Source organism: Acomys minous (assembly GCF_964271855.1).
Source record: "Acomys minous genome assembly, chromosome: 6".
In the NCBI taxonomy this organism is placed as follows: Eukaryota; Metazoa; Chordata; class Mammalia; order Rodentia; family Muridae; genus Acomys; species Acomys minous.
Window position 1 is genome coordinate 7623829 of NC_140487.1, and position 20014 is coordinate 7643842.

The 20014-nt window shown below is 40.9% G+C and overlaps 1 protein-coding gene across 1 annotated transcript in view; it reads right to left on the reverse strand.

The window, feature by feature from the left end:
* The window catches only part of KCND2 (potassium voltage-gated channel subfamily D member 2), a 488749-nt gene extending 469360 nt beyond the window's left edge, over positions 1-19389 (reverse strand). The window contains exon 1 of the mRNA XM_084785408.1: positions 17306-19389. Within this exon, the coding sequence (XP_084641534.1) occupies positions 17306-18420 (1115 nt within the window). The 5' untranslated portion in view covers positions 18421-19389. The remainder of the gene's footprint in view (positions 1-17305) is intronic.
* Positions 19390-20014: the final 625 nt, after the last annotated feature.

Consider the following 20014-nt stretch of genomic DNA (forward strand, 5'->3'; position numbering starts at 1 on the left):
CCTCTTCTTAAAATGTCTTCACAAGTCGGGCGGCGGTGGCGCATGCCTTCAATCCCAGCACATGGAAGGCAGAGGCAGGCGGATCACGTGAGTTCGAGGCCAGCCTGATCTACAAAGCAAGTCTAGGACAGCCAAGACTACACAGAGAAACCCTGTTTCAAAAAGCAAAAAAAAAAAAAAAGAAAAAGATTGATGAGATGACTGTGGGTAAGGGCATATGCTGCTGACTGACCTGGAGTTAATCTCCAAAACCACATCATGGAAGGGGAAAACTGACTCCAGGAAATTATCCTCTGACATCCAAAAGTCATTGTGGCACATGCACATTCACACATGATACTGGAGTGGAGGCTGAAAGTAAGTGAAGGGTATTTTTAAAACTGTTCACAAGTGGTAGTTTTGCAAAGTCGTGTGGAAAATGTCTGTTGTTTTTGCTTTAACTGGATGCACAGTCCAGTCTGAGCAGCCTTACTCTGATTTCTGCTCTGATTACCTGCATTTCTATTCTTCAGAAACTCCTCCCTTCTTTCTCTCCTGATGCGTGCATATTTCTTTAAGACAATAAATTGTTTCAAAAGCTCTGAAAGTTGTCAGAATAGAAAAGCAAATTAAGGAAATATTATATATTAAAGCCAAATTATCAGGGACATGAGCTTTGCTGTTGTGGTGGTGGTGGTGGTTCACAGGTTTACTAAAGCAAATTAATGAAATGCTTAATTTTCAACAATGCATCAATTTTGTGATGCAAAACTCCAGTTTCAACTTTGAGTTTGTCATATATTAGCAGTTCTTTATCAACTCTTCCCTGTGTACTGGAATGAGAGGCATTTTCATTTACAAAAGGAACACAGCAGGTGTAACATCAGATTTACTGTACTTTGATAAAATAACAATGAGATAATAAGAGCTTATTTTGTACTGAAGGGCAGAGTAGCGGTAAAAACTTCATGTTTACTTCTCCAAAAGGCTTAACCAATCTTTATAAACAGTGAGCTTTCATACTGGGAAACTGAAATTTAAAACTGACCACACTATGTTATTCTATTAGTGAACTATGTTAGGTGAAGGGTTATTAAAAGGGGAAAGATAGAATTTGAAAAAAGAATCTGAAAAAAATATTTGGTATAGAGAAAAATGACTCATAAAACACCTAAATTACAAAAGGAAATGATCTTTGGCAGTTTAGTAAGGTGTATATATTTATTCATTGTAAATCCCCCTAAAATATATAGCCTAATTATTTTCAGTGTACATATAATCGATATATATATGTACATATATATATATATATATATATATATATATGAGCAACATTTGTTTTCCTACCACCTACATAAACATTTCATCCTCAACAGTTCCCTTGATGTATTACCAAATCGGAAGATAGTATACATGCTAATACATGAACATGTGCCCAATACTATTTTAACATCTATAAATTTTTAGTTATGTGTCTGTGTTTGTTGTATTCCACAAACGTGTGTCTGAGTGTGTATTCCAGAAATGCTTACATATTTTGGTAACACTTAAAGTAACATGCACATCTCTAAAAATTGAGCACTGGAGAATGTGAGAAATAATGACACAGACATAATAGGAGTGATCTGTCAAATGTTTTCTTTACTTACACACAGTTTAGTTGTAAAATGTATATATATATATATTTACTATATATTCTCACCATTTGCTACTTCCCTAGGAGCCTCCTTTAATGTAAATAAAATAACAGTCCTTTTAAATCATATGAATATGAATTTACTTAGCCTCTACATAAAAAGAACAAAGTTATTTACAAGGCCAATGCACACTTCACTTAACAGCATTTAGAATTATGCCAACCCTCAGTAAGCCCCCTGTTTCTGTGAGGAAGACCTGGGAGCCACTTTCACATTACATTTCTTTCCTTTCAATGGAGTCTCTATTGTGCTATCAGCTGACAGTTTGTATCAAATGTGTTTTACTTTACATCCAGAAGTGGAAATCTATTTCACAACAACAGTTGATCAGAACTTATGAACTCTTAACTTTATTATGCTTTTCACATAACTGCCCTCTGTTACAGACATGAAACATGGAAAGGGTATTTATGAGTCATACCCACCTAGTACCGTTGTTAAAAAGTTCATACCATTATTAAAAGTTTGTTATTTGTTCCTCTATTCACAGTGATGTTTCCTTTTCTGGATGTCTAAGAGCTGTTTTACCATATTTTCACTCTAAATGCACCAACATTCTGGTAAAAGTAATCAGCCTGAGTGGAAAGAATAAGTATTTCCTCACTATTTTACCTTTCTAATAGTTACATGTAACATCTTATAAAATACAGCAATTTATCAAGAGATAAACTTATTGTCAATTTCTGTACTCAAATCCTTGCTCTAGATTTCAAAGGAATAACTGAAGTAGGTTCTTATGAGAAAGTTTTAAGTTTGCTGTGTTTGCCGATGCCTGGGCCTGCAAAGGATCTGGCCACCACACAGGCAGATTGGTGCAGGTTATGATAAAAATATCTAAGCTCTTTTTCAGAGAGTTCCGAGTACAAGTGATACCAGATACCATCTTGCTTCATAGAATGAAGAGCTAAAAATGTATAAAATGATTTAATAACTTTGGGGGAAATGTTTATTATTCTTCAATGCATGACTCTCAAGCATATGTCCCAGAAATTTTACTCCAAGGTATATACAAAGATAAATGTTTTCACATGTCAGTAATTGTCATATAAAAACCTATGTGCTATCATTACTAGAATACTTGAAAAAACTATGTTATATAAGCATAAAAGAATGAGATGCATAGAAGCTAGAAAACTAGTTCTCCTGCAGGGGACACACTGTTAAACTAAATATAAGCTACAAATGATCTCAAAAGCCTTATGTGCAACATTTTATCCATTCATAAATTCAATAAAGTCAATTTAATTTTCATTGAAAAATGATAAATATAGGATACAGTTTGCTGCTTATCTTGAGAGGAGAGTGAAAGTAACATAACATAACATGAAGTAAGAGCAGGTGCATGTAGTTACTTGTAGGTTTTCTTATCAGTAGAGCTACTAAGTTTAACACATAGACAAAGTGATAAAGAGGGTCATGCGCAGATGAGTGACCGAAGTTATATAAGGAATAATCGCTACTTAAAGAAGTAGAAAGCATACAGTCAACCGATAGTAATGCTAGTACTTAAACCCAAGCTCTTACTAAGAAAAGGCCATGCTTTTTAAACGTATTTTATTGAAATTTCAGTTGTTCCCTTGTAATTTATCAGGTTAGTGTCATCATGAAAATCTAGCCTACAATGTTAGAAGTTTCCACTTACTACCAAAGTTTCCCAAAATAGTAACTTTTTGCAATCTGAAGGCAATTAAAGTGTCCCTTCAGACTTCCCCAAAATTAAAATGATAGTTTGTATGTTATTTTAAATAGAAGCATAGTGCTTAATTAGCTAGAGAAAAATATCTCAAAATACATGCTAAATTATCTTTACTTCCAGACTTTCTTTCTTTCTTTCTTTCTTTCTTTCTTTCTTTCTTTCTTTCTTTCTTTCTTGGTTTTCTAAGACAGGGTTTCTCTGTGTAGCCTTTGGCTGTCCTTGAACTCTTTCTGTAGACCAGGCTGACCTCAAACTCAGAGATCTGCCAGCCTCTGCTTCCTGAGTGCTGAGATTAAAGACTTTCAGTTATCTTTAAACTACCTTTTACATCTAATAACGAAAGCATAATGCAATTTTTCAAGCAATTATGAACTTGTCAAATATTTCAACTTTTACATTTCTAGTTATATTCTTTATTCCCAGATTGGTCAAATAAAATATTTCATGCTGGATTCACAGCCTGATTTCAATGTCATTAATACTATGATGCGCATAATCATTATTTTGGACAGTTATGCAAAATTTGGGGTTAAAACATTCACTTTGTTATAGAATTCCCTTCAGCTTAACAAGATTCCGTGGTTAGTGGACTACTCAGTATTAATGACAAAAGGGGCTTACTAGAAGAATTCATACCGTTCTTACAAGATTAAAAATAAAATATAAAGGAGCAATTTTAATTATCATATTTTAATTAAATTGTAGGGAAGGTTTTAGATGGCTTTCTCTAATACTTTTTAATGATGAGCAGTGGGGTAAACTAGATAAAGAAATATAGGAGGCTTCCAGGGAATTTTACTCTAAAGATCATTAGACTTCAAAAAAAGTTTCCTCCAAAGGTAATTCAGGTCTTTACTAACCAGTTCTGTGCTCTTGTGTAACTTCCATCTGTACTTCATCTTAGCTTCTTCAGACATAAATTAAGAAGTTTTAACAGAGCAATTTCTAAAGTGTTCTGCAAGCTTAACCACCACGATTTTAATGCCTTTGGACTGAAAGAGAAAAACAAGACATTCGTAACAGTTCATTGGGCATATTCTTTTATGACTCAATAAAATGTTGGTACACCTTACTAGATTGATCTAATTTAAGACTATAATTCTTATGCTTGATTTTCAGTCTAAAACAACCACATTTGGTAAAAATTGAATTTTTTTAAAAATTCTTGAGTATTATCTAAAACACTGCTCATTATGTTTTTTTCCCAAAATGTATTAAACTAGAGTAGGGCTAGAATAGTTACTTTATGTAACATGTAGGAGGGAGACAATGCCTTGCTCTAAAAAGTATAAGGACAGTAATTATTAGTTTCTAAGTGTCTTGGCCCAACTTCATCGTGTGCAGAGACCAGGCAATATGAAGAGCTTTACCACTGTGGTAGTGTTCATGAATTCCCGGTTTCTTTATCAGTACCTCTGTCTCTGAGGAGGCTCTGGGAAGGATACAGCACCAAGTGGAGGGAAAGAAGATGCTTTATTTGAAGCAGAATGCCATGGTGAGCTTCACAGTGAATCTCCTTAGGTTCAAGCACATATACAAAGTATACTTTCTGTGATGTTCATATGTGGATAGGCAGTTGGTTATGCTAATTCATAATGCACAGTATGATGTGAATTCATATGTATATACACTTTATGATGTTAATTCAATTATCATTCTTCTGAACACAAGTGTCTCCAGTTGAACGCTTGATTCTCCGGCACTGTGGAGCCTATCAAAGCACTATCTCTGTGGATTTTTATACACCTGCTATTTACATGTTCCCAGTTTGGTTCTACTAAGAAATATGTATTATATGGGGATCTTCATGGGTTTCAAGACATGAGCCATTTTCTCATCCAAGTTCACAAAAGTAACAAAACACCTAGAAAGGATATATATACCCACTGCAAAGTGATAAAAAGTATTGGAAATCCTTTAAATAGAATTCAAGATCAGTGTGATATTCCTAAGCACTAATATTAGAATAGACAGCTGCTAATCTTCAAATCTGCATTCAACGTTTCCAAATTATTCTGTCATCTCTGAAAAAGTCCCATAGAGACTGAACACCAACTCTCTTTCCTTTAATCTAAAATGTGGAATTCAGCTTCTCATTTTAAGTAATCTCTTTCTCAGGTAGGAGCAACTTAATTTTACTTAAGTTACTCCAATTTTAAACAATCCTGTAAATAACTGGTTATAATTTTGAACTGAGGAAAATATAACAAATCTAAGAACTGGAATTTGCACATCGTTAAAGAAGTCAATTTTAGAATAGCTTTAAACTTGTTCAACCTATTGCAGGAGTTGTGTCCATTTTTAGAGCAGGAATGCCACACCCCCTGCCATGCCCCCTCCCACGCCCCCCCCCCCACGCGTCTCCCATTCTCATGTATTTCCACTCATATTGTCTTAGATTCATCTGCTATCGCTCATCGTCATATGAACCACTATACTGTTGGCATCCCTCCCCGGTACGCGAACATCAACGCCGCGATCAGCACCTGACTAATACAGACTCTTTGTAAAACTGTACAGCGAACTAGGAAAATCAGTCCGCCAAAGGCATATGTTACAACCACAAAAGCCTTTCGACTTAGAAAGGTTAAACCTACAACCCAAAATTATACGTGGAATGACATGTGCGAACATAAAGCGCAATCCTTTGAAGACGACGCAGGGTTAGAGGGCTCCATGTAGAAGGTCCAGCTCTCAGCGGGGACAGCTGCAGAGTGGCATATTCAGACGGAACCCTATAGAGGGAAGCTCCGCAGAGGTACACAGAAGAAGGAGGTATTGCTCCCCTCCCTTGTTTCTTTTGCTACTTCGCAATGTTTTTTACAAGTGCCAAATCTAGCAGCTGTAGCTGGTAGGAGCCAGAAGTCTTCACAATGGTCTCCAATGTCCTGTATCATCTCCTCCCACTCACTTTTCACAACCCATTTGCTCCTGAGCCCTGCACTCCATTTGCTCCACTTACAACAAACCAGACTCCTCACCCTGAGAGCTCTGTGCAGGTTCTGCATTCCCAGACTGGAACTTAAAGTCAAAACGCCATCAAATGTGTACTTCTTTTTTGTGTTACTGTGATGTCTTAAACGGAAAGCACTACATCTAACCCTCAGGTAGCACATCCCGGTAAAAACACAAGTGAGCTAAAACTACTGTATGGAATGATATTCAGGCTCTGTGCATAAAATGCATATACAATGGAAATAAATTCTGCGTTTAGACCTGGGTTGCATACCTAAGATAGCTCATTATGCATCTGCAAAATTTCAAAACCTGCAAAAGTCAGACATCCTTCTAGTCTGAAGCATTGTGGATAAGGGGTGTTCCTAACCTCCACTTCATTTCCGCCTCCCTTTAAAGCATCACTCTGACTGCTGCACTTTCAATCCATCCCCTTGCACTGCTCTTCATCTCAAATGCGCTCCTCCCCCCGAAAGGACCTTATCTAGTTCTCTCCAAAAGAGCAAATGTCTCAACTCAATTCATTTCTTTCACGGAACCCACCACAAATTGTTGTTCGAGTGTGCATCTATGTGTCTATTTCTGTCTCTCTCACAAGTGTAGCTCTGCATACCTCTTAGCATTTGGAAGCTGGGTGTAGTTTACTGCCATAGGCACTTGCCAAGTGATGGAGGGATGCTTTCCTGCATTTTGTAAAGATTCCCCTTGTACTATTCAAATGCTGATTTCTGCTCCAGTGCAAAGCTGAGAACAGGATGGACTTGGGTATTGTCACTATTATGAAGCACCTTATGCCTTCCTGTTTTGTAAACACTGTTCTTCATCAGCTTCTGATGTGTTAAAGGAAGAGCTGTGCTGAATGAGCAATTGCTGAGTTGGAGAATTAAGGTGAGACTTCCCAACTTCCAGGTTGGGGCAGCGGCAGGTAAGAGGCCAAGTGATGGACATAGGCCAGGCCAGTATTGTCAGGTTAGAAGAGTTGAGTATCTGCCCAGCTATTGTGCCCTCAGCTTATATTAGAAGGTCTCCCTGTCATTGTTCAGAGCAAGGGTGGAGATAAATCTGGGGCCTCCCCTTCTCTGAGAAGGAGAAAGGGGAGCACAGGAGGGTGCATGAGGGTAGGACTTGGGGTGAGGAGAGAGGGGGCAGGGATCGGGCTGTAAAGTGCTTGAATACATACATACATACATACATACATACATACATACATACATACATATGAGAAACTGTAAAATTATAAAATGTAAGACACTTGTTTGCCCTGCCTACCCAGAGGCTTCTCCCAGTTCTCGTTACTGCTAGCCTCAGGAGTTCCACCCTAGTTACCAGAATAGCTACATGCGAGCTCCCAAATATCAGAGGTCCCATACGGTTTCCAGCAACCGCCCTAGGGACCCACACCCAAGTCCCCACAAGAGGTCTCCCAACACCAGATGTCCTAGTGTCCATATGGTCTAACTTGATAAGCAGCCCCACCTGCTTTGCAATTTTAGCCTTTAAAACTAGCCTGTAACAGTCACTGGGGGTCCTTAGCCTCTCGAGTGCTGAGGGACCCTGGCGCGTCAGCAATAAACCTTTGCTTTTGCATCAGTGCATTGTGCCTCATGTGGTCTCTCACGGCGACCCCCTTCCCAAGTTGGGCATGAGGGTCCAACGCATACATACATACATACGAGGGGGGGGGGGAGAAAAACCTCACAGTTACAGCCAATGATTTGTAATAAGGGTTCAACAGACACTTTAAATTAAGTAAAACTCTGCAGGCCACATTTCAATTTCCTGAGATTATATGCTACTGTTATTACTTCAAATGTCCAAAAGCAATGTGACTGGTACTCCCCAAAGGGAGCATAAGTGACGTAGAGCCTTTTACAGGGGAGGGGGGCTGGAGATAATTCTCAGTTTTAGAACAAAGCCTTCCCACTGATCTGACATTATCTCAGCTTCCATCCTACTCTGTCAATGTTATTTTTTGTCATTATTAACTTCTGGTAACTCATTCCCCACTCCCCCCCCCACATTCCATGTGATTCAGAATTTCTTTACATAACAGATTTGTCAAATTTTCCAAGGCAAGCTGATTGAACTAAATGAACATGTGCATCTGTATTCTCATTTACAACTGTGAAGTACTTTTTAAGTCTTGAAAACATTCTGTATTAATTCCTTGAGAATTTTATACATTGTATTTTGATCACATTCTTCTGTCCCGTCTTTCCACAGATCCAGCATCCACTCCATACCCACACAATTGTGTGTCCTCAGGCATCATTTTAAAATTTATCTAAACCTTTAGAAAGTGAATTTCTTTTTAATACACAGGCATTTTGACCAAGCCAGAAGAACTCTGGACCTTTTTGATAGCAACTGCATTTCTACTGTACATCATTTGCAGGCAGCAGTTTCCTACTTTTATGCAAATCAGCAGAACCAAATAAAATTTAAAAAAATAATTCTTGCCAGCTTGTGCTAACAGCTAAGAGATAAAAAATCTTGTAGTGACAAAGAGTCATCAGGCTAACCTTCTGGCCAAGGGTTCCTTCAACTGTTCATATTTAAATTTGAACTATGCTTAAAAGAAAAGTTAGTAAGTTCCTGATTGACTTATAGAATGTGTCCCCTTCTGTTCCCCAGGGGCATCTGCAATTTGCCCAGTCTTCAGCAGAGGAAGCAAATTAAGGAAATAGCCAAAGATAACTACTAATTTGGATCTCTGCAAAAGAAATAGTGATCGTTAATAAACTGGAGACATTTCATAGTATTTCACAGTAAAAATAAAAAGGGGAGGAAGAGGAGGAGGAGGAGGAGGAGGAGGAGGAGGAGGAGGAAGAAGAAGAAGAAGAAGAAGAAGAAGAAGAAGAAGAAGAAGAAGAAGAAGAAGAAGAAGAAGAAGAAGAAGAAGAAGAAAAGAGGTAGGCAGAGAGAGGGAGAGAGGGGGCAAGAGAGAGAAAGAATAAAAAGTGGATTTTGGTACATTTGAAGACAAAAATCTCAAACAATAAATGTAAGTCATTTTGACATTAAACAAAGCACAGGATTGACTCTGATTGGTCTATTTTTGCCTGTTGAGACCTGCTCCATGTTTAAGTATCTCTCTGTGGGGTGTGTGTATCATCTCATTCTTCAATCAGCAACAGATTAGCACAGATCCCTTTCTGTGCTTGAGCAGTGATGGAGAAGAATTGCTCCTCACTCAGTATACACTCACATCTCAAAAGCCATTGAATCTAGTTAGGAAAGAAAGAAGTAACACCAGAAGATGCATAGGAAATGGCCCTTACTAAGTTCAAGTGTAACTGCAAATGGAGACGCTGCAGGCTTGGGAGGCTGAGGTTTAATGAACGTCAGTGGACAGGCTGGTTCTCAGAAGGGGAAACTAAAGGGAAGACACCCAGACGGACTCTGCTAAATCCAAGAACCCTGCATGTGTGCAGAAAAACGAAGGCACGGCTCTCCACTCCTGCCATTCATTTCAGTGCTACGGTGTCAGACAATGTCCCACCAAATCTAGCTTCTGATGCAGGCGGGGAAACAATGCCTCCTTCCTTCTCTCCCCACGCTCCTTCTCCTTCTCTCCTTCCCTCTTCTCTCTCTATCAGCCCTTCCTTCATCTATACACAGATATACATATACACATCTACGCATGTGAGGGGTAAAGAGATTGCTAATCTGATGGCTCCATTATTAGGGAAGGCTTTTATTATAGGTGTGTGTGTGTGTGTGTGTGTGTGTGTGTGTGTGTGTGTGAGAGAGAGAGAGAGAGAGAGAGAGAGAGAGAGAGAGAGAGAGACAGACAGACAGACAGACAGACAGACAGACAGACAGACATAGAGAAAGAGAGAACAGAGAGAGACAGAGAGAGAGAGAGAGAGAGAGAGAGAGAGAGAGAGAGAGAGAGAGAGAGAGAAAACAAAGCCAACGGCATCTCTAAGAATCCAGAGCAGACAAAAAAATAAGTAAGTTGAACGTGGGCAGGTAAAGAAGCAGGAAAATGGGAAAGCATGGTAGATACAGTGAGGGAGCAAGATACAGAGAACAGAGCACAGCGAGAGCTAGCGAGAGGAACTACACGTGAAGAGAGAATGGTGAGAGCAGCCAGGCTTTAGGAAGGATGAACAGGTGGGGAGAGCAGCGAAGCCTTGAGCCCCAGGGAGTTTAGGGGACAGGAGGAGGCCAGAAAGGCTAGGATGGCTTTGTGGCCTTTGAAGTGTACAGCAAGTACCTGTGAAACTGAGAGAGCCTGGAGGCCAGCATGGGTCCTGATATACTAATAGGGGCCATAGGTAACCATGTGTCCCTTCTGCCAAAAGTAAGGAAAATGACTCCTGTGGGCAGATGGGAACTGGTTTCACAATTTCCTGAGGAATGCTGGCTTTTACGTAACCTCCAGAAATGCTCCTATAGTCTATGTTGAACTAATTTCTGCATAGATGGACAGCCTGGGCAGAGAGAGAGAGAGAGAGAGAGAGAGAGAGAGAGAGAGAGAGAGAGAGAGAGAGAGAGAGAGAGAGAGAGAGAGAGATTCATGAGACAATATAAGACATATGTAGAATGAGGGGGGAGAGATGAATTATTATAGCTCTGACAGAAAAATAATACTTCACGGTAAATGTTCTCTTCACTGTTCTTATTCTTTCCATGAAAGAGAACTTAAAGTGTACGTTTTCAGGAATTCACAAGCGAACTCTTTTAAGGGAATTTAGGCAACATAACAGCTTGATTTTCATTTGCATCAGACCAGGTACCATTAATTAGTTTTCTCCAAGTGGCCTAAAAGTTCCCTGGAGTAGATTGTGCAGCCTTGTGATAGTGATTGGGTGTTTTCATGATCCACCCCAGGGCTGAATAAATAAAGGGCAGAGACTACAGTCAAGTATACGAAGACCAACAGTGATGGTACAGACGTGAACAGGCAGTCAAGGGTTCATAGCAAGACGTGGGAGGATGAACTGTCTTAATGAAATAAATAGACTACTTACTTATCTGTTCTCTTCTTTGTAGCATTAAAAACAACCCCATGTGTTTAGGTCTAGATAGATGTTTTAATTTGATAGAGATGAGCTATGATAGATATTGACTTACATTCAGAATTTTAGACATGTCAAGATAAGAAAGATGTTTCCTTCAAGGTTGCCAAATACAAATAGCCAAAACACTATGAATGTAACATTTATATAATTCCTGATTGTTTCCTGCTTCTTCTTGCTGTATGTAGTTTTTGGATTTACATGTAATAATATAAATGTAAATATAAAAAAGAAAAATAATAATAATAAATTAAAAAACAACCCTAGATAATTATTACAACACATTTCTAGATATGTTTGGATTTTTCAGTATTAAGAAGGGAAAACTGACCTTTAAAAAACTACTGCTACAATTGCATTGTGTGAATTAAGTGCAATCTACAAAATTCTCATGTATAAAATGGCAGACTTTCAATAAAAACACATCTTTCTTTCTCTGTGAATTCAGCAACCAGGTAATAAATTTTAATTTCAAAGCCACATATGGAGGCACAAGTCTCTAATCCCAGCACTTGGGAGGGAGAGACAAAAGAATCAGGAGTTCAAGGTCATCTTCAGCTACCTACTGATTCAGAGGCCTGCCTGGGCTACAGTAAAAGGAACAATCCAAAGGAAAGGGGATTTGAGCTTCATATGTTCATCTGAAAACAAATAGGAGGGCTGGAGGGAAGACAAAGGCTTGTCATGCGAGCACCGCCAGCTTGAAGCCTCAGCATCAGGTAGAGCAGCCTCATGTAGAAGCATTTATAATTGCAGTGCTGGGGCAGGTAAAGAGATTCCAGGAACTCACTGACACAGGGAGCAGAGCTGAATCAGCAAGCCACACTTTCAGAGAGACACTGTCTCAAAAAACAACACGAAGGGCCATAAAGGAATATGCCTGGTACCAACCTCCACCTGCAGGCCCACACTCATGCATACATGCACACAGACACATACACACACACACACACACACACACACACACACACACACACACACACACACACACACGAGAGAGAGAGAGAGAGAGAGAGAGAGAGAGAGAGAGAGAGAGAGAGAAAGAGAGAGAGAGTGGGCGGAGGGGAATAGAGAGGAAATCACAGAAATAAGTGATTTACTCTAAAAATAAAATAAGCATTTAAAAAGTCAGTGTCCCTTTCAAACACACACATTTTTTTCTGGCATACCTCTATCTGGAAATCAAGTAAAAACTGAAGCCTCAGTTGGATGCTAAAATATATAATTTTAAAATGTAATCAAATATTATTTCTAATTCAAATTAAAGTATAAAATATAGCAAAACAATTTAAGAATTATCTTTGACATGGAAAAGCAAATGCATATCTTATTTCTCTATATTTCTTTAAAAGTCCATTACAACAATGCAATAATTCCCTATAAAGAACTTTATATAAATGCTAAAGTATGCTGAAATAAAAACAAGTGCTATCCGGAGTATTGTTCTTAAACAGGGAGTTAAGTTTGTGTGTCTCTCAACTTTAAAGATTTTCAGATTGACATAATAGCAGTATTTGTGTATAAAAAGTAAAGAAGGGAATATGATAGTTTGTGAATAAGTAATTTTCAAATCCGGCCCTCCCCAAGCATTTCCCAAACCTATGTAACCTACATAGTGAGAGTTAGTGGGAATATGCTATTCAAAAGTAGATCTCTGCCTTTGAGGCCAGCATGGTCTATATAGGGAGTTCCAGGTCACTCAGAGATAGATAGTGAGACCCTATCTCAAGAAAAAAATGAAAGAGAGAGAGAGAGAGAGAGAGAGAGAGAGAGAGAGAAGGAAAGGAAGAAAGACAAAAAAGGGAAGAAAGGAGAAAAGATACAGTCACAATCTTCTTTTCAATAATACATGTTCCTAAAAGTGTCCTATTTAGTAGCTATGATCATATATGTGTAATAAATTTGTCTCAAATTATGTCTTTCTAAGGAAAAAAATGATTCACTGTTAGAAATTTTGCAATAAAATTATATTACTTTGTTTTTCCTGTTTTTTTTTTCTTTTTTAAAATCTGATACTGAAACAAAAATGCAGGATTTTCTTTTGCAAAGCGTGCTCCTTACTACTAGACTAACTTCTGGACTCTCACTCATTCTTTTTCTCAAAAGCAAAGCTTACACGTTGGATATGATGGCACATGCCTAGGGTCTCAAAGTCTGGGGTGTGCAGGAGGTCAGTGTGGAGTTCAAGACTACACAGGGGTTCAGCTACAAGGCAGATTTCAAGCCATCCTGGTTGACGTGAGACCTTGTCTCAGAAAACAAACAAAAAGTGCAATTTGCTAAAAGTATTAAAATTGAAATACAATGGGGGTAGAGGTTTTTTTTTTTCAGGCTATAGAAATAGATGCCAAAGCTGTAATTCTACATTAGTTTTTCTTCCAGTGAGCATATCAGTGTTTTTTTTTTCAAATTTGCTCAGAAATCAGAATAATATTCATGTAGTTAAAAATCACAGCATTTGAGCTGGACGCAGTGCTTCATGCCTGTAATCACAGCACTCAGGGGACTAGGCAGGTGGGTCTCTTAAGTTTGAGGGTATCCTGGTCTACAACTCAAGAACAGCCACGGCTACCCACAGAAACCCTGTCTTGAATATATATATATGTATATAAAGTAAGCCTGAGCTTTACAGAAAAACCACACAGATGCTTTTATTCTCATATAAAAACTTCGATGTAGACAACTCGGTTTTATGGCTAGAGAAGTGGAATGGATCACAAAAATAATATTTCTGAACCTTTTGAGCTTCGAATTATGAGCACTGTGGCGGGAAGACATGACTGAGAACACTGATGCGACCTTATGTGACAACATGAATTCTCCAGGTCCTCAGTGTCCCACAAGCGACGAGCGAGTCATGGTGTTTTAAGCTGCGACTCAACTTCAGCACATCAGTTTCACAAAGCAACTTCTTATTGTTACTACAGAGTGCTCAGAAAATTCCTGTATTTGGCGTAATGAAAGTACGTCCTTCTCAGTAAAATGTGTCAACCGGATATGATCTCCCAAGCCGTAACCATAGAGGAACTATGGGGTCTTTCTGGGCTCAGACGGTTCAAATCAACAGGACAGGGAATGCAGAGGATGGGCAGGGAGGTAGTCCCCTGGTCCTGTGTCAGTCAATATATACGCTCAAAAAAGAGGGATGAGCTGAAACAACCAATACACACATCACTTACTCTAAACATAAAAAAAAGGATTACTTTGATATTCTTTTATTGATATTTTTCAATATTTTCTGCTTTTACTAATACAAGATGAATGTCGTTAAAAGGATATTCATTTTACTGGAAGATTAGGTACTTTCATATAAGCATTGTCATGTTATGATCTATGATAAAGCTGATATTTAAGAAGCAAAAATAAAAGATTATATAAATACAGTAGTCCCAAGATATATACACTGAGTTCTTCAAACACAAAAACAAACTGAATACAGTCTACAATGACCTCACAAGTAGTAGTTGGCTACTTTCCCCCCCTGTGAACATAGTATTTGTATCCAGTGTTACATCTGACAATATCATGTGGGATATCAATTTCGCATCTAATATCATCAATTAATAAATATTAGCATCATTAAAAATAATAGCCACAGAACGAGAACTTAGAAAGCCTAAAATAAAATTCTTGAACATGTATCAGACATAGCTTGACAACTACCAAAACTACAGCATACTTTCTGGAAAGTTTACATTTAACCCTCTCAAGTTGAAGCAAGAAAGATAAAAGTCAGGGATGGTGTGTTACAACTCTTCCATTCTTAAATAACAGAGCCACAAGGCTACTAAAAACAAGACATAAAAGAGACAAGGCATTTAAGAACCTATTTGGCCAAGCAATTAAAATACTACAAACACGTTTAGATAAGGAACTGCGGATATTACCCTAAGAGAAGGTTGTGTACTGTACAAAGCACATATTCTTGTTTTGATACTAAAAGCCTGAGTATTATTGCCCCACCTGAGTTATTAACTAGCTTAATCTTTTAAAAAACAAAATTTTCAACTTCAGTGAAACATAAAGTCTTAAATATCAACCGTCCACTCTGCTCCAAGCTGTAGAATGTCTTTAACTGATCCTATCTGCTTACCTACAGGACAAACAGGTGAAATAGGTTGCTTAGTTTCTGCTCAGATATATTCAACTTAGCTTCTTAAATCATTCACAAGAGAATTCTCGTGAGCATCTAATTTATATAATAAATCTCATCATCGATAGTAACATAGGCCCAGTTTTCCAGAAAGTAAGCATGCATTTCAAGCTAGAACAAGAATTGCAAGTCGTCCCCAGAAATAAATGCTAACATTTACTTCTCAAGTCTAGAATGGAAATTTCAGCTCCTTAAAATTAGCATCTTGTCCCCATTCTTTGTAAGGATTCCTACACTCAGTCTTCTAGACAATAAGCAACGCGAATGGCTGCCTGTGACCTTACAGAAAACCTGCACACCACCAATTTGTTAAAGTGCACTGCCTTTTAGCAATCCCTCCTTTGTTTTCCTCTTAACATAGGTCTTCTTTAGTAAGGTTCAAAGGTGAAATCATGACAGCAATTCCCACTACCTGATTGTCCTTTCCTGGCTCAGCACAGCACAAAGACAAGACAAAAAACAAACAAACAAACAAACAAACTCCTTTGAGAAAGGGCAGGCACTTGTAATGCTCAGCGGCATCCTCTCCTGTCTGCCACAAAGCAACCAATGGGATAAAGGGAAATAAAAGCAAAAGGATGCAGGTTCCATTCGTTCATTTTGTAAAAGCTTAATTACATCCTCAAAGATATGTGAGACTTAATCAAAATCCAAAATACTGTACTTTACTTCAGCCAGTCTCTTCATTAACTCAGCCAAAAATTCCTCCCATAAACGCATACTCCACTAGTTGGCCATATAACATGAGAAATTCTGCTAAGTACAATATGTCCAATAAAATTAAGTTGACTTTAACCACAATGTCATTTAAGTAAGCCAATTAAATGAGCCGGAAAGACAAAAGTGAAAACACAGCCTTGGGAATAACTTTTTTCTTCTTCTAGCCATTACCAAATCCTTCTTACGGTGATTACCAAGGCAAGAAAGGTAGCAGTGACACCTCTGCAAGGATTATCTAAGAACTCAGAATAAGCAGCCAACTCTTCCCAGTTTAACTTAGTAGCTTCTCTCCTGTGGCAAGTGCTGCTACTTTTCTGCAGTTTGATTAACACTCGTAATCACTCCACACAATCTTCTGTATATGACCTAAGGGAATCTCAATTCTTTCCTTAAAAGACCAGTTCAGAAAACATGAGTTCAGAATATATTCTGTTTGTAAAACTCCGTGCCCTCAAAGAAGATGATGAAGGAAGGAATTCTAGAAGAAATTTGAAACACAAAATTCTACCTTGCAGCTGGCCTGTGATTGGCATTAATCTCACAGACACTGCTCTGCCTTCTCTGTCTATTTGGGATCCATAGCTTCTGAAAAGTGTAGGCATGACAAAGTCTAGGCAAACCTAGACTTTCAAATATTACATTTTCTATTGCTGACCAGTTTCTGGTCTGATAGCCTAAATATCACATAATTACTCATAATGAAAATAAACATGATAACATACTGAGATATTAGAAAATACTTTGAAAAACATATATACCATTTTATTATGCTGTAAAATAAGACAGGGTTCTTAGGTTGAAAACACACACCATCCACACCTCCTAATTACTCTATTAATTCTATACTTGTCACTTTCTAGTATCAATACTTAATATTTGCCAGAAACTCCCTGGTACTTTGAATCTTTTTCGCCATACCCATTTCACAGATCAAAATTTTTTCCAAATCTTTAAATAGTGCTTTCATAAGTTCATTAAGAGAAAAATGTAGTTACCCTAAAGTATCGGAAGACTTAAGAGATTCATAACCAACCCGTCCATGTGCAATCCCCATCCCATTTGCTACAATGGCACCTACCCCAGCGTTGTCATGGTGACGATGGTGTACCAGAAGGCTGCAGGGATGCTGGTGAACTTGCTTGCTGAAGAGCCCTTCTCTGCGTAGAACATAACCGTCGCGAAAATGATGATAGCCATCGTGAGGGAAAAGAGCAAGAAGCCCAGTTCTGATGCACAGCTCTTCAGAGTGTACCCCAGGATACGCAGGCCTTGAGAGTGGCGGGAGAACTTAAAGATCCTGAAGACTCGGAAGACTCGGAGTGTGACAAACGCTCCACTGACATCCTCATTGTCTGTCATCACCAGCCCAATGTAATAGGGCAGGATGGCCACCACATCGATGATGCTCATGACACTTCGCACAAAACGGTAACGACTAGGTGCAGCGGCCAGGCGAAGCAAGTACTCAACAGTGAAGATCATGACACAGGCGGTATCCAAGCAGAAGAAGGCCACCGCATACCGTTCACCGCAAGGCAGTTCCTTTATGTGGCCTGGGCTGGACCCGCATGGAACTGTTTCCACCACATTGGCTATGACAGAGACCGCAATGAAAAACCCAGTCACATAGTAGAACACCAGAGCCATGGTGCTGGTGTGGGGATTCTCAAAGGCCCGCCAGACCCTCTGCCTGGCGGTCATGGTGGGCAGTGCACTCTCCCCTGTGTTGTCAGTGTCAGCATCATCCTGTAGGCGCTCTGCATTCTCCCGCCTGCGGTCCTTGTACTCCTCATAACAGCAATCGCCAATAATTTCTGGGATGAGGCCGAAGAAGGCCAATTCTTCATCATAAGCCGAGATACACTCGTGGCGAGGATAGTGAAGCTTCCCCGTGCGGTAGAAATTGAGGATGTGGCGAAAGATGTCTGGGTCACGGTCAAAGAAATACTGTTGGGTCTCTGGGTGGTAAAAAAAGTCTCTCTCAGAACTTCCCAGTAAAGTGTCTGGGTAGCGTTCCAGGGTGTCCTGCCATGTCTGGAAACGGGTGCCACTCACGTTCAGCACAATCAGGGCATCCTGAGTCCTTTTCCTCTCCTGCCTTGGGGGAGCTGGCATAGGCCCCGAGGCAACAGGCATCCACCCAATGGCGGCTGCCCTGGCAAAGGGCAGCCATGCTGCGACCCCGGCCGCCATGTTGTCGGGAAGGGTAGGTCACAAGAATGATCAGGGTCACCCAAAGTGACACAACGAAAGTAACGCAATGCCCCACTTCTTCACGTCAAACAAAACACTCGGGAACACTGTTCACAGGAACGCGGTTATTCCAAGGTGGCACAGGTGAAGTCACAGTTCTCAGAAGGCCAGATCTCCCTCACAGACAAGTCTTTGGAATACTAAGATTAAAAAATACAGTGACCTAAAAATCTCTCTCCACAGAGCTTAAACAAATCTCTGCCAACAATTGAACCAGGGTACCTCCTGGCACAATGTAAGCACACAGGTGACTTCAGAAACAACCGCTTCTTCAAACAGGTGTCTTCACTTCTCCCCTAATACAGTCTGGTTGATTTGGGGTCAGTATATAGTGCAGGAGAGAGGAAAGAGAGAAAGTCACCCAGCGGCAGTCTCTGAAAAGAAAGAACCTTTTCACCTTCCCTTCTTGCTTGAAGTAGTCCTTCCCGCCAAAGGCGTCTCGAAAAAAGACGACCTGTTGTTGTAGCTCCAGAGATGCGGTCACAGCTGCTGTCCCGCGTCCCTTGGAGTCCGCTGGCCGCCTCTGGTCCTGCTGCGCTTGCAGAGATGGAGGTGAAGTGCAGGGCTCGCGGCGGGGGGCGTCGGTCTAGAGCCTCGCTCTCCCCCAACGTCGGCAGACACCCTGTGTGCCAACCAAGAGCGTTCGCCAGATGGGCCCCTTCACTCTCTGTTCAAGTTCAGCTCAGGTGCAATGTGACAGTTACAGAGCCCGGGAGCTGGCAGCCGCCGCCGCCGTGGCGGCAGCAGCATCTGCCTCCGCGCAGAATGCGCCTCGCCCGCGGTACATACCTGGCAAAGTGCGCGCCGGGGCTGAGTTGCATAGAGACTTTGCCGTCGCCTTGCACCCGGAAAAGGAAAGGGAGAGCCAACGGCTCGCGAGCAGCCAGATCCCAGGCTCCCCGGGAGCATAAATAAAGCTCTGGCGAGCTCTCCGTCCCCTTCCCCCACCCTCCGTGCCTCCCTCCTCCTTGTCACCTTCCCCAAAAGCCAGGCGCAGGCAGGCAGAGCCAACAGCAACAAGTTCAAAAAGGTGCGGGGGAGGCGAGCCGCCCAGGCCACTCGCTCCTGCCAACTTACTGCGCGGCCGGTGTCCCTGGGGTCGGAGCGCTGCGGGGCTGCGGGGAGCCGGGACTGCGGGGCTGCCGGGCTGCGGGGCGGGCGGTGGCGGCGTGGGGCCGGGGCCGAGGCGGGAGCGGGCTGGCGTCCGGGCGCGGAGGCAGGAGGCGCTCGGCGGCGCGGGGGCGCGAGAGGGCTGCTAGCTGCTTCCCCGCCGGTGGGTGGTCCCGCATCTCCCCCGGAGCTCCGCGCGCGCAGCTTTGCCCGCGCGGTCGATAAATAAGCAGGGAAGAGAGCGAGAGCCGCACGCACGCCCCGCCACGCAGGTTAGGCAAAGGCGTCTCCTGCCTTTCCCTCGCCTTGACCTTTCTCCGCCCCCGCCCCCTCGGGCTCCTCTCGCTCCACCCTAGCTCACCCACCAACCCCGGCGCCAAATGTCACCAAGGGAGAGCGTCCAGGTGGTTCTACCCTGGGGATG